Source organism: Sinocyclocheilus grahami, unplaced genomic scaffold (assembly GCF_001515645.1).
Source record: "Sinocyclocheilus grahami isolate Dianchi unplaced genomic scaffold, SAMN03320097.WGS_v1.1 scaffold1363.1, whole genome shotgun sequence".
NCBI classification, from domain to species: domain Eukaryota; kingdom Metazoa; phylum Chordata; class Actinopteri; order Cypriniformes; family Cyprinidae; genus Sinocyclocheilus; species Sinocyclocheilus grahami.
This window is the reverse complement of record NW_015506542.1, coordinates 80936-96166: the sequence shown is the minus strand read 5'-3', so window position 1 is coordinate 96166 and position 15231 is coordinate 80936. Positions and strand designations below refer to the sequence as shown.

Here is a 15231-nt window from a genome sequence, read left to right as displayed (position 1 = left end):
TCTTATCTGAAATGAATTCTCTTATCTGATGGAGACACATGGAATAGAAATACATAAAGCACAGTCATGCGTCCAGACAAGGCCCTTCCCTCTGGTGACAGTAAAGGGTGTTACCTTACAAGGTCTATGACTTTCTCCCGGGGCGCGTTGCTCACGAGTTCCTGGTTGATGGCAAGGATCTGATCTCCAGGGTAAAGCTTGCCGTTTGAGGGTCCTTCTGTAAGGGAGGAGTAAGTAAACTTGTGTTGTTCTTTATAGACTTGATTAGTTAAAGCCCCCTGACATTGTTTTCATTTTTTCCTGTCCTAAAATATATGCTAATATAGATCACAAAACCATTTTAGTCACTCTTGTTTCCTAAGGCAGTGATAAAAATCTATCCTACAGTGGATTTTCACACTTATCTTGTCAAAGCATCAAACAGAAAGTATCGGAATTCCCATTTAATTATAGTCATCTCAAATCTGAAGACTCAAAAGTCTTTAAAAAAAGATGAAGCTGACTGGCTGGCACACTGGAGCCAGGGGACAAGAGACATCTGCCCTATAGCTCCAGACAGAGACACACGTCTTACCTGCAGAGACAGAGCGTACAACGACAGGCCGTTCACTGCCGGCAATGAACCCGAAGCCGTGGCTTGGATGGCGTTGAATGCAGACCTGTCGAGCTGAGCCAGGAGTCAGGCTACCACTGTCCATACCATCCTGACTGTCCTCTAACATCACAGAGCTATGAAATAAGACAAAAATCTTGATTATCTATAAAATTAAACCTAATTTCTATGGTGACACAAATGACAAATGTATATATTCCAAGTAAAGATGCTTTTTATTGTGCATGATTTGCACACCTATTCCTGCATTAGGTTTCCAATATCTAACAAGACCCGGCAATTACATTTACACAGACAGTCTTCTCTGTATCTCATATAACAGCTGGCCATTAAAAAAACATCAATGCTTTGTGCCATTTTTTGATTCAGTGTTGTATAGAGGAGGTGATTTCCTTTGTACATGTGGGAAGATAAGGTAATGCCTCTTTTATGTTTCCCATTGTTCTCATATGACATAAGAGGATTAATAATGACTGCACCTGTCATATTCCTCTGTGTCCCCATCCTGGACCCAGGCCATCCCCTGAAAGGACAGAACCGGACCTTGTGAACCACTTCAGAGGGCTGGCTCTGTTTTGTACACATTCACCTGGTTGGACAAAGATGATGAGAAGATGAGTTGTAATTTATAGGAGGTAATTCCATGCATTTTTAATCGTTTCTTTCTTTCTTTCTTTCCTCTGTTACACTTATGGGTTTTTATGATTCACACTTTTTATTTTCCTTCAATAGGCAACACAGTACACTCCATTTTAAAATAGAGGGTATTGTCAAAGCCCCTCCCACTAGACTACCAATACTATACACGTCAGTCACAGTTATGCAGATTGCTAGAACAAATCTGAGAAAAAATAAGATAAAATACAACAAGTTTGTATTAAAAAAAAGGAAAAGATGATCACAAAAATATACAATTACCATTCTTATGTTGCATCTCACCACCAGGTTATTACCCTGTGTAATATTCACGTAAGCACTGAATATTTGCGGCACTAATTTACGGTACTGCGGCAAGAGATTGGCGGGTATCGGCAGTGATTGGTCACATGTGAATGCGGTTGCACGCAGTGGATTAAAAACTAAAAGTTTGTTTGGTACTCACTGTTCGTCTCCTTATTTAAAACTGTATGCACCATGCAATAAAAGCAACAAACAAAGAATAAGACACCCTGTATCCTCAATCTACCCTGTGTCCATGTTTACTAGTTAGCTATAAAACATTTCTTTTTTGTATTCTGCCACATTCCACATTTCTATAACCCATTCTTGAAAAGACAGCATCCTGTTGACCACCAACCTCTCATGATAATATGTCTTCCTTCCCTACTAATCTCAACATTAGTGAGTGAAAAAGATGGATCGCCTAGGATATAAATACTTGGGCAAAATTAAAAGCAGCATACTGATACTTTTTGAATATAATCATGAACCACAAACCAAAATTCCTGTATTTTATAGCAGGATCACAGAGCATATATCAGATTTTTCCACTCACATTGCCAACATTCATCTGCTGGAAGTCCAATAAAAAGTGATTTAATATGTTTAATTGAACAAGTCGTACTACAAGATTTCCAATACTTTACCTTACGATTCTGACAAAATCTGGAATGTTACTAATTGTAACATTCAGGTATTATCTGTAGCTGATGCTATGGGAACACCCTCCAGGTGTGCTAGTTTTCTGTATCCCGATTAAAAACATGACAATTCATTGGCTGATGGTTCTAACGCTGTCCTCTGAGACACAACAAAAGGACTTGCCGCACCATCAATTTTCAGATTTTTTGACCATCATCAAGTAGATATTTTATTTCCTCAGGGGGGAACATGATGTCGTTCAGGAAGTGAGGACTCGCATGAGATTTGTGTCAAGTGTTTGCATGTGCAGCATGCATGAGCCACAGTTGATGGCACCTCCAACTGCATGCACTGTGATAATTTCAAGATGAAAGCTCTCGGCTTGCTTCTTTTCAAGGACCTAAATTGCTGTGGTCCTGCAGTAGTAGGTGCCACATTGAGTAGGTTCCTGGGGATCCGATGTTGAGCTGGAAGCTAAGAAGAGTGAGCAGACAGTTTTCCTTTTTTCTCTCTCTCTCTCACCCGACCGTGTGCACTCCATTTCTCTGGATGAATTCACAGGTGAGGCGAGTCCAGAGTGCGTCAGACTCTGAGGAGCGGACAGGAGGCGCAGCCTTCTGTGGCTTATACTGAACGGTTGAATGTTGTTTCACATGCTGTTGAGAAGCTGAAGCTGAACTGGCCCAGTGTGTCGCAGACCATTGCTGTTCTTTCAATACCTCCATTAGGAGATCTCGAGGTCCTGGAAGCAGCCATTCTCAGCCTGACTACTTTTGCCATGCTACTTCTGACTTCACCACCATTACGGGTCTAATGGAGCAGGGTTATTCTGAGATGCTGGCACTCAAAGAGATTGGTGCCATTAGTGAATCTGAAACCGAGGCATACATTGATAAGTTCCATACTGCAAAGCAGCATTTAGCAGCTTTCTGGCAACTTATTCCTCACAGAAAGGTTGAGGTCTGCTGCCTTACTGATGGCACATGAGCAACCTTGAAGGGTCGGCGATAAATTCGGTGATTAAGTTTTAAATTAGTTTCTCCTCAGAAGGAATCTGGCATTTAGGCCGCGTGTCCACCAAAGCGATTTTTCCCAAGGTTAGCATCTTTTTTTCAATTGTTTTAAATGGGAACGCCGCATTTTCTGAAACACCAGGAGAGTGACGAGGCACTGAGAGCTGTGTGCTCTGTTTTTTTTCTCAGTGCCAAGATATGAAGAATGTTCAACTTTGGGTAAAACGCAGTTCTCATCACTGTCATTTTTTAATCAGCTAACCAATCACAGTGGAGGAGGGGCGGGACTAATACTAACACACCGACCAACCGTCACACCCTGCTTGTACTATGACTGAACAACAATGGAGAAGTTAATATTGCTTGTCTCTGCGTATTCATGTCTTCACCAGATGGAATTCCCAGACTACCCCAATATTGTTATGAAAAATAATGCTTGGAGAAACATTTAATTTGTGATGCATCTGCCCTATTACTTTATCGGATATTCTGTATCATAGCAACCAAAGCGTCTCAACTGAAAATGCTGTGCCGCAGAAGCGCTCTCAAGTACTCACAGCTAGTGCTCTCAAGTGCTCACAGCTAGGCGTTTTCAGCTCGCTAAAAATGATTTGGTGGACACGCGGCCTTAGCTGGTATTTCTAGTGCCAAAGAAGTATTGTGGAGATTGCTGCTGAGCATGAAGCAGTTGAGGTTGTTTCGTTAGGGAGGCATTTGCTTGTCTCCTTTTTCATGCAAGGGACAAGAGGGTTGAAATGCTTGTGATCCTTCTTATCTGTAGTCTTAGAAGGTTTGACAGAGCCTCAATTTGAACCACTGGAGTAAGCTTCTAGGAGAATTCTGACTCTTAATTTGTGTTTATGGCCTTCACATCCTTGAAGTGGATTGTTGATTTGCAGGCCTTTTAGGGGGTTATCGGGATTTTGTTCACGGGTTATTTAAGGTCTTGCTGTGACCTAAGATAAGGTATTTTCCTGAGTTCGCGTCTATATCTTTCCGCTCTCAAATTTTCTCTTCCGCCTATTCAGTTGCAAGGGAATGAGATGCTGCAGTCTTTGTCCTGTAAGGGCGTTAAAGATTTACTTAAACCATACAAGCCAGTGGCATAAATATGATCAGCTGTTTGTTTGGTGGTTGTAACAAAACAAAGGTTGTTGCATTGGGTGAAGGATGCGATTTCTCTTGCCTAGGAGGCACGGGGACTGTCTTCACCTCTTGGCCCACTCTCGCCTTGTTGCAGGCGTCTATCTAAGTGTGCCCCCTTTGGAAGATATTTTTGTGGTGGCAGGCTGGGTCTCCTCGCACACTTTTATCAGGTTTTATCAGTTGAATGTGGACTTGACTTCTGTTTACCCATCTGTTTGAACAGCGGTCAGTTCATTTCTGTGTCAGTCAGTGCACAAGCGATAATCTTGCAGTTTCCCAGTAGCATGCAGCTGCGGCATTCCCATAGCATCAGCTACTGACACAGTGTTGAATGAACCTATAAAAGGGAATACTTTGGTTACGTATATAACCCTGTTTGAGTATGGAAAAGAGACGCTGCGTAACTCTGACATATTCTTTCATTACTGCTATGACTTCCTTCATCAAAATCTGATGATTGATGGCATTGTAATAATTTTTATTAGCTCTAAAAAGGGAAATATTTATGACGAATTATAACTGGTTATGATTCATAATAAATATTTAGATTATATCTTCGAATTAACTGTAGCAGAATCAATATTACAATTATTTGATCTGTCCGTCCACCGAGCAGACAATATAATCATTTATCCATTCAAGGAATGTTTATTTTCCTGGCCACGGAAGCAATAAACTGTCCTTCTTTGTGCAGTGCTAGCAGTAATTTAGCAAAATGTAGCAAGGGTTCACACATTCATTGACTTCGAATTGTGAGCAGCAAACAGAGACAATCCTTTGTGAATATAAGGGATTTAATAAATGAAACTATATCTAACATATAACTAACTAAAACATATATACACAGAATGAAACAAAGTAAGGAAAAGAGAGAGAATATAAAAGAATGCCAGTATTTCACATCACTTAACCACAACCTTTGAAAATCATCAGAGAATCCAAAAATCACTTTAAAAAGGGACTGAAACTTAAACACACATCTAAATAATTTTAAGTGGTTACTTGCATTGGTTTCGATTGCTGAAGAAGAGTCCGGATGCGGTAGATAACGGAGGTCTTTTGATGAGTTTGTGAGGAGTCAGCTGGAAGTTTTTACTTCTGGTTCTTTTGAAGAAGGAAAAGTCCACAGCGACTAACGTTACTTGAAGATAGAAACTGCCGGAAAATAAAACTCAAGAGGAAGATCTTGAGAGTCTTGGAAAGGTGTTGTCTCAAACGAAGAAGAGTTTCTGAGCAAAGATTATTTCGGGCTAATCGCTTTTGAGGGTTCCTATTCTGTGTGGACTGGCCAATACCAGATGTGAATTTTTGAGCGGGAGAAGTTTCCTTTGTTCCCTTCATGGCTCATTTGCATGTTTTATGGCCGGTCTAGGGTTCGAGTCTCAGGTCCAGCAGGAATTGTCAGTGGGGGGAGTGAATATCCAGTGCTCTCTCCACCTTCAATACCACGACTGAGGTGAGACCCTTGAGCAAGGCACCGAACCCCCAACTTCTCCCCGGGCGCCGCAGCATTGGCTGCCCACTGCTCCGGGTGTGTGTGCATGTATTTGTTCACTACTCACTGCTGTGTGTGGGCACTTGGATGGGTGAAATGCAGAGCACAAATTCCAAGTATGGGACACCATACTTGGCCACACGTCACGTCCTCCTCCCGCAACCTTCGGGTTACAAGTCTGACTCTCTAACCATCAGGCCACGACTGCCATCAGCCACTGAATTGGTTTGTTTTATTTCAGCTACTGACGCACCATCTCGTTACCTACTCATGGAACCAGGGTTACATACATAACCACAATGTTTTATAGTACAATGAAATTTCTTTCATTTCAAAGGATCAAGGATTTCTTAAGACATGACTCCGGTAAGGAAAGAAGCTATTCTGGTATTTTACACTTTCTAAATTATAAAATTCAAATTGTTCTGGTGAGGTAAATTATCCAGTGAGGCTGCAGATATTATCAATCAACCAACCAACCAACTATAAACCAGTTATTTCAGATAATATTTTATTCACTCTTTAGCATAGATTCCATATGTCCTTGATTTGTATGTAGATTTCTGGAGCTTACACCAATTCATATTGCAAATTTAATTAACTTCTTTAATAACTAATTTAATAACTTCTTAGTTTAATCCTGCTTAGTCTTTAATCCACATATAGTTGTTGTTGTACATTACAAGTAATGCATATATTTCTCTGTTAAATTCATGCCTTATATAAAAGATTGAATGGTAAACAGAGCCCTTGTTGAATATTCTAAGATGCATTATGCAAAAAGCACTTAAAACTCTTAGAACCAGTGTGCACTTGTATCAGTGTGAATCACTCATGGCCACACTGATGGAGGGTGAAATAACAGATTTCAGCCAAGACTCTTTTTATTCTGTGCAGTGGATTTACCAAGAGTAAGAAAGAAATAGACAAAGCGAGACAATGAAAAGAAAACATGGAGAGGTCTTCGTAGGAATGCTAATATTGTTGAGCAGAGACTGCTGACGTCTGGCTGTGAATGTGTCACAACAAAGTAACAATCTTCAGTCTTCAAGTTCCTCCCGGCAGTTTCTGAAGGTCATGGTTATATCAGCTTGTTTATTCACCCCAGACTCTTTCTAGCACTTTCTTTCTTCTGTATGTTTAAAACACTTTAGGCTGCTGTGGAAATCTGTATTTGAGGCAGCAGTAACCTTAACATCACCCAGCACAATGACTCATATGCTGGAGGGGAGCTACACTCGGGACGGGACTGGATGCATCACGAGGGTTTACTTTCCATCAGGTGAATGCCATGATGCATGTGAATGACTGTGAAAACCTCTGGCTAATATGGATGGAGGAGAGATGTGGACCTTCACCAAGAAGCATCCTATGGCATCCTGCGGCCATCATCACCACCACCACAGTCCCAGCAATGATTCACGAGTTTCACAAAGTTTACAAAGGTTTAGTACTTAACCACTAACACTAAAGTATGAACAGTAGTAACAATAATGCTTGCCTTAGTACTCAGTATGTTTGGTATGCTTATCAATTTGCATCAAAATCTTCTTTGGTCTAGAAACTTGGCAAAGGCAGTTTTTGCTTAAAGGTTTTGCTTAAAAGTCTTTTGCTTAATAATGTTTTTTTCTTCTTCTCAGTTTCAGTTATGTTTGCCCCTGGTGTTTTTCATAAAAAAAATAAAAATAAAAAAATCACCATTTTAACACCTTTTTCATCGTCACATATTTTTAATAATCCAGACTTTCGATTGAAGATTTTGGTAAATCTGAGTACAGTTTCAGTTATTGTTCAGATCTCTGATTTACATAGCATAGGTTGCCAAATGTATTACAAATTACCAGAGGGTACAGACGCTTGTTTACTAACAGATTTAGGTTGACTGAACATCAGTTATAATTTAGGTGTACAACACTGTAATGATATTAGTGAGACGACCCAAAAGAGCTGCTGTCATTATCAGTTAGATTTAAATCAAATAAATCCGTATCAGAGGAGGATACACAAAACAAGACAAAAGGACCTAGAAGAGAGGACACATGCAAACAAAACAATGCTTCAGCACTGGGCCAACCTTTTCAGCAATGGAGACAGTGATACTGTCAAGAAATGCATCCCAAGGGCATGACTAGCTGAAGTGTTGCCATGGATACAGCAGAAGCAAGCTGATGAAAAGTGAGGTATATGACTGCAACAGATGATGGCTGCACTCAACCTGCCGTCACAGAGACCACACGCATCGTCTTCACCGCTCTCACACGCATAGTCTTCCTCCCAGAGTCTAGACTCCACTGCTGGGCCGAAAACTTTTTAGCATTCAGACGGCCAAAAAGTACGAAGGATTCTGTCATTTGAAAGCATTACATGTCTTCCTGTGTCTGCATCTGACAGGAATGATGAAAAGTGAGGTATATGACTGCAACAGATGATGGCTGCACTCAACCTGCCGTCACAGAGACCACACGCATCGTCTTCACCGCTCTCACACGCATAGTCTTCCTCCCAGAGTCTAGACTCCACTGCTGGGCCGAAAACTTTTTAGCATTCAGACGGCCAAAAAGTATGAAGGATTCTGTCATTTGAAAGCATTACATGTCTTCCTGTGTCTGCATCTGACAGGATTTTTTTTTTTTGCCATTAAAATGGTCAGCAAGGATAGAAACCTGGGGCCTCATTTATAAAATGTTGCGTATAAACCGTCCTAAATTTGTTCTAAGATCATTTCTCAAAAGTGCGTAAGTGCGATTCAGAGAAAACAAATGTGTGCACAAAAACACGTGCGTTGTGTTTGCGATCAACCGACTCTTCTTCTTCTTCTTTGACGTTTTATGGCGGTTGGCAAACCTCGTAAGTGCGATTCAGAGAAAACAAATGTGTGCACAAAAACACGTGCGTACGCCTCTTCTTCTTCTTCTTTGACGTTTTATGGCGGTTGGCAAACCAGCTTTAGGTGCATTTACCGCCACCTACTAGGATGGAGTGTGGAGCATTGACGTTAAAGAATCAAACCAAAAAAAAATCTAAAATTGTGTGTACGCCTCTCTTCCAGATGTGACATTTATAAATCGCAAATGATCTTGAAATTGTGCGCAGCTGATTGTCAGATCTCCGCCTTGTAAATGCCCCCTAATTAATATCATTACCATACAAAAGAGCGCACGCCAATATCCGAATTTCTATGCTTGAGAATGACGAGCACAAAGACAAAAAAGCTTTACTGAGTCTGAAGTTGAGGTCCTGGTGGTGGAGGTAGAGGTTTGTGCGGGGACACTTTTTTATTTAATAATGTGTAATTGTTCTGTGAACAAACAATGTGTGTTTGTGGTTATATTTTTTCTATTGACTATTATCAAAATCACTACTTCTAGAAACAACAGAAATAATAATAATAATAATAATAATAATAAAAGTAATTATAAAACAATTAGGTATCCAAAAGTAAGAATAAACCACAATTTCAAGTAAAATTTTCAGTCATCTTATAAAACGTGAGCCATCCCACTTTTAAAATCACTTGCTATGACAACTAATAAAAAGTTTAGTAGCACGAAATTCTTGCAAAACTTTAAAAAACATTAATGAAAGAAAAATTGGACGTTTCATATCATAATAAAATCAATTATTACACGATAATGTCTGAAGAAACCTGCATGTGATTTGGCATTTCTTTATATTTACACAGTTTAATGCTGCTCAAATGTGCCATTAATGTACTGACACAAAATAGTGTATTTTATACAAATACAACTGATGTACATGACAAAAACAAAGTTTAAGGCTGATGTCTCTATTCATTTTCACAGAAGCAAAGCAGCAGATGTTATTAATAAAAAGAGTTAACAACGTTATTGAATAGAATAGGTCTATATTAAAACTGTTATTGCACGACATAGGCCTATTCTCATAGGCTACACAAACAGTCGGAGATGCGTTTATGCATTTTGTTTTTCTATTTTACGCATTAGTAGTAGGCTAAAGCAGGACTTCGCAAGTTCTCTTGTAAAATAAAGTAATAAAAAACCCAACATGGAATAAACTGTGTACAGAAAGCGAGTAAAGAACTCTCAACATTAGGCTACTAAAAAGGTCAGTTTAATCTCGCAAAAACTCCCGTTAATGAAAAATCTGACTACACTGCCCAATTAATCATCTTTGTTGTTCATGATGAATTTGGTGCTTGCACGTACACCGCTTTTATTATTATTGCAGCGCTGCAGTATTCCTACTCCGACTTTGCCACAAGGAAAAGTGCGTACGCCTGCTGTTTGTTTTTATTTTCTTTTAATTAACTTGCATTTATTAATCAGGCATAATAAAACCATGTATGTGAAAGCAAATACTATCAATTTAGATTTCCCACAAGTTCTTGCATTTGCATCACATCTTTTTTAATTATTATTTTTATTTATAATAACAATAATAATAATAATTATTATTATTATTATTTGTTCACTAAGAACAATCATATTGACTGTATGTAATGTGATCTGGTATGATAATAGCAATTATTACAGCATTCGGTCCCATGCATATTGAATGTAACATGCTTAGCGCAAAACTTTTTTCCAGAGAATGTCATGGGTTCTTAATGAATTCTTGAATAATGTACCACTTTAGGGTTAAGTGTCCTGTGTGTACATCTCCGTTTACTGGGCATTTGCAGTAATTTCTCTTTAATGTGCTATATAATTTACCCATGCTCATGCAATTTTAACCCAATAGAGAGCTGTCTACTCACTAGGAACAGCGGAAGAGGCCATACTTACCACAAAAGGTCGTGATTCAACTGTCTAAAAGTAACATTTGAAGCCCATCTGCTGCTTGGAAATGAATAGTCCCACTTCAAGTTGTATAACTGAATTAATTCCACTATCTACTATTTATCCTTTCTGAATAGATTTTCAACTGGAGCTCAAGCAGAGCCCTACTGGCATGTGCCCATTTCTCTTTCAGTTTGTGAGTTTCGAAATATGGTTGCAATGGCCGACAAAATGGCTTTAAAACAATGTGAAGTAATACCTTGGGTCAATATTTACAGTTCATGGAGCCATGCCAAGATGTGCCTCTGTAAGCGATCCATAAATTCTACATTGCATTGTGAGTGTGTTATTGACATATAATAACGTTTTTTAAGCTTTCTTGTCCCCTCATCATAAGCATCACCCTGTTGAAAAAACCAGCATATGCTGGTTAGGTATGTTTTGACGCTGGGATGCTGGTTTATGCTGGTCATTTGCTGGTTTATGCTGGTCCTTTGCTGGTTTAAACTGGTCCTTTGCTGGTTTAAGCTGGTCCTTTGCTGGTTTATGCTGGTCCTTTTGCTGGTTTATGCTGGTCATGTGCTGGCAAAGGACCAGCATTAACCAGCAAAAGGACCAGCATAAACCAGCAAAGGACCAGCATTAACCAGCAAAAGGACCAGCATAAACCAGCAAAGGGCCAGCATTAACCAGCAAAAGGACCAGCATAAACCAGCTTAAACCAGCATCCCAGCGTCAAAACATACCTAACCAGCATATGCTGTTTTTTTCAACAGGGCATGTGGCCTGTTAAGGGCTCTTTTCTTAAACACAACACATTTTCTGGGTGTTGCTATTGCATGCCATCTTCTTCGTGTACACATTCAAAATAAGCTAAGAACTGTGTTTCTGATTCACATTATTGTTTTATACATCAGTAAATCAAGACAGTGAATAAACAAGTGATCTCCCATTGGTCTTAGAAACATGAAAAACAAAACTGTTACTATAATATATTATAATATATAGCAAAAGACCGTGTAACGAAATACTCTTTGAGAAAAGCAGTCAATCAGCGGAAGTTAAAAGCAGATTGTGTGTATTTATTTTTTGTCTCAGTGTTTAGCGCAGTTGTCGTTGCTAGGAAACGCTTGTTTTGTTTACTGTGTTGAGGCGTGCTGAAGTTGCGTTTGGTCTCGTACTGTATTGCATACCTTGTCAGTGTTGTGCTCTTGCTTAGCCCTTTGTTGTGATAAACAGTAAAGTGTGTTCAGCTGAATTCAATTTCCGTTTTGTCAAATGGGTATAAAAAGGATAGTACACCGCGGCAGCCCTCGTGTGAAGACCGAAGAGTGTAAAAACCATCGACTCTACCATGCGACTCCACCTGTGATAAACAGTAAAGTGTGTTCAGCTGAATTCAATTTCCGTTTAGTCAAATGGGTATAAAAAGGATAGTACACCGCGGCAGCCCTCGTGTGAAGACCGAAGAGTGTAAAAACCATCGACTCTACCATGCGACTCCACCGTGCAGGGACACAGAAGTGAAGAAAAAGAGGTTGAGTCAAAAGCGATACTTATGTCCCTTGGGATAGTACACCGCGGCAGCCCTCGTGTGAAGACCGAAGAGTGTAAAAACCATCGACTCTACCATGCGACTCCACCGTGCAGGGACACAGACAAGGGACATAAGTATCGCTTTTGACTCAACCTCTTTTTCTTCACTTCTGTTTTAGTTTTTATGACTAACTCTGTGTTTCCATACCTCTACTATTACTACTACTCGCAATCCACGCATCACACACAATAGGCAGCACAATCCTAACAACCTGTGCACTTTGCCTATGTCTGCTAATACACTACTTTCTTTTTCTATTGGTCTCTGGAATTGTCAGTATGCAGTAAACAAAGCAGATTTCATTATATCTATTACTAGTCATTCAAGACTAAACCTCATGGCCCTGACAAAGACGTGGATCAATCCAGAGGACAATGCTATTCCTGCAGCACTCTACAATAATTTCTAATTTTCCCACTCCCCCCGTCTGACTGGAAGAGGTGGAGGTACTGGTCTGGTTATCTCTAAGGATTGGAAAAGTATTCCTTTACCTTCTCTGGGTATTATCAGCTCCTTTGAATCACATTCAGTCACTATTACCCACCCTTTTAAAATCCATCTTGTAGTTGTTTATCTACCCCCAGGACCACAAGGTAACTTCTTGGAGGAATTAGATGTGCTGCTCTCAACCTTTCCTGAGGACGGTACTACACTACTTTCTTTTTCTATTGGTCTCTGGAATTGTCAGTATGCAGTAAACAAAGCAGATTTCATTATATCTATTACTAGTCATTCAAGACTAAACCTCATGGCCCTGACAAAGACGTGGATCAATCCAGAGGACACTGCTATTCCTGCAGCACTCTACAATAATTTCTAATTTTCCCACTCCCCCCGTCTGACTGGAAGAGGTGGAGGTACTGCTCTGGTTATCTCTAAGGATTGGAAAAGTATTCCTTTACCTTCTCTGGGTATTATCAGCTCCTTTGAATCACATTCAGTCACTATTACCCACCCTTTTAAAATAAATGTTGTAGTTGTTTATTGACCGCCAGGACCACAAGGTAATTTCTTGGATGAATTAGATGTGCAGCTCTCAACCTTTCCTGAGGACGGTACTCCCCTAGTTATGCTTGGAGACTTCAACATCCACCTAGATAAACCTCAGGCTGCAGACTTCCACACTCTGCTTGCCTCTTTTGATCTCAAGCGAGAGAGTTAACTACTGCTACTCACAAATCAGGCAACCAACTGGACCTTATTTACACACGACACTGCTCCACTGATCATGTGCTCGTTACTCCACTGCACACCTCGGATCACTTCCTTCTCACTCTTACTCAACATGGTTCCTGACACAACACATACAACTCCACATGTCATATTTCGACGTAACCTACGCTCACTCTCACCCTCCTGGCTGTTTGCTATGGTTTCTTCTTCGCTTCCTCCCCCTAAACAGTTAGCATCTCTTGATGCTAACTGTGCTACTGATACTTTCTGCTCCACTCTTACATCTGGTTTAGACACTGTCTGCCCCTTGTCTTCCATCTTTTTCCCACTCCCCCCGTCTGACTGGAAGAGGTGGAGGTACTGCTCTGGTTATCTCTAAGGATTGGAAAAGTATTCCTTTACCTTCTCTGGGTATTATCAGCTCCTTTGAATCACATTCAGTCACTATTACACACCCTTTTAAAATAAATGTTGTAGTTGTTTATTGACCGCCAGGACCACAAGGTAATTTCTTGGATGAATTAGATGTGCAGCTCTCAACCTTTCCTGAGGACGGTACTCCCCTAGTTATGCTTGGAGACTTCAACATCCACCTAGATAAACCTCAGGCTGCAGACTTCCACACTCTGCTTGCCTCTTTTGATCTCAAGCGAGAGAGTTAACTACTGCTACTCACAAATCAGGCAACCAACTGGACCTTATTTACACACGACACTGCTCCACTGATCATGTGCTCGTTACTCCACTGCACACCTCGGATCACTTCCTTCTCACTCTTACTCAACATGGTTCCTGACCATGGTTCCTGACAACTCCACATGTCATATTTCGACGTAACCTACGCTCACTCTCACCCTCCTGGCTGTTTGCTATGGTTTCTTCTTCGCTTCCTCCCCCTAAACAGTTAGCATCTCTTGATGCTAACTGTGCTACTGATACTTTCTGCTCCACTCTTACATCTGGTTTAGACACTGTCTGCCCCTTGTCTTCCAGGCGAGGCCATACCACCCCTTCTGCCCCTTGGCTGTCTGATGTTCTCTGCGAGCATCGTTCTAAGCTCATGCCTGCTGAAAGGGTGTGGCGCAAATCAAAAAATACTACTGACCTTAATGTGTATCAGTCACTCCACTCTTCCTTCTCTGCTAATGTCTACACTGCTAAAAGGACATGCTATCATAACAAAATTAACAATTCGTCTAACTTTCGCATGCTCTTTAAAACATTTTCCTCCCTCCTTTGTCCTCCTCCTTCCCCTCTTTCATCAACTCTAACAGCTGATGACTTTTCCAGGTTCTTCATTAATAAAATTAAAACCATCAGTGCACAATTTTCCACACCACAATCTGTCAAGCACATCTTACCAGCAAACATACACTCGTTCACATCCTTCTCATCACTCTCTTGAGGCAGAAGTCTCCAAACTCATCCTTTCTAATCATCCTACTACTTGTCCACTTGATCATATTCCATCTCATCTTCTTCAAGCCATTTCTCCTGCAGTTGTACCTGCACTCACTCACATCGTTAACACATCCCTTCACACTGGTGTTTTTCCCTCAGCATTTAAACAGGCTCGTATAACATCAATGCTTAAGAAACCCACCCTTAACCCATCTCTTTTAGAGAACTACAGACCAGTTTCCCTTCTTCCTTTCATTGCAAAATCACTTGAACAGGCTGTGCTCAACCAAGTCTTTGCCTTTCTCACACAGAACAACCTCCTCGACAGCAACCAGTCTGGTTTCAGAAGTGGACATTCAACCGAGACAGTTGTTGAAGCCCTAAGACTGGCATGAGCGGATTCCAAATCTTCAATACTTATCTTGCTGGATCTGTCACTGCTTTTGACACGA

General features: G+C 40.5%; 1 protein-coding gene across 1 annotated transcript in view; it reads right to left on the bottom strand.

Annotated features, from left to right (window-relative positions):
• The window catches only part of LOC107569610 (FERM and PDZ domain-containing protein 3), a 93437-nt gene that overhangs the window by 27879 nt on the left and 50327 nt on the right, over positions 1-15231 (bottom strand). Inside the window, exons 2-4 of the mRNA XM_016255727.1 lie at positions 1093-1202; positions 575-729; positions 115-217 (exon numbers count right to left, since the gene is read on the bottom strand). Of these exons, the coding sequence (XP_016111213.1) occupies positions 115-217; positions 575-729; positions 1093-1133 (299 nt within the window). The 5' untranslated portion in view covers positions 1134-1202. The remainder of the gene's footprint in view (positions 1-114; positions 218-574; positions 730-1092; positions 1203-15231) is intronic.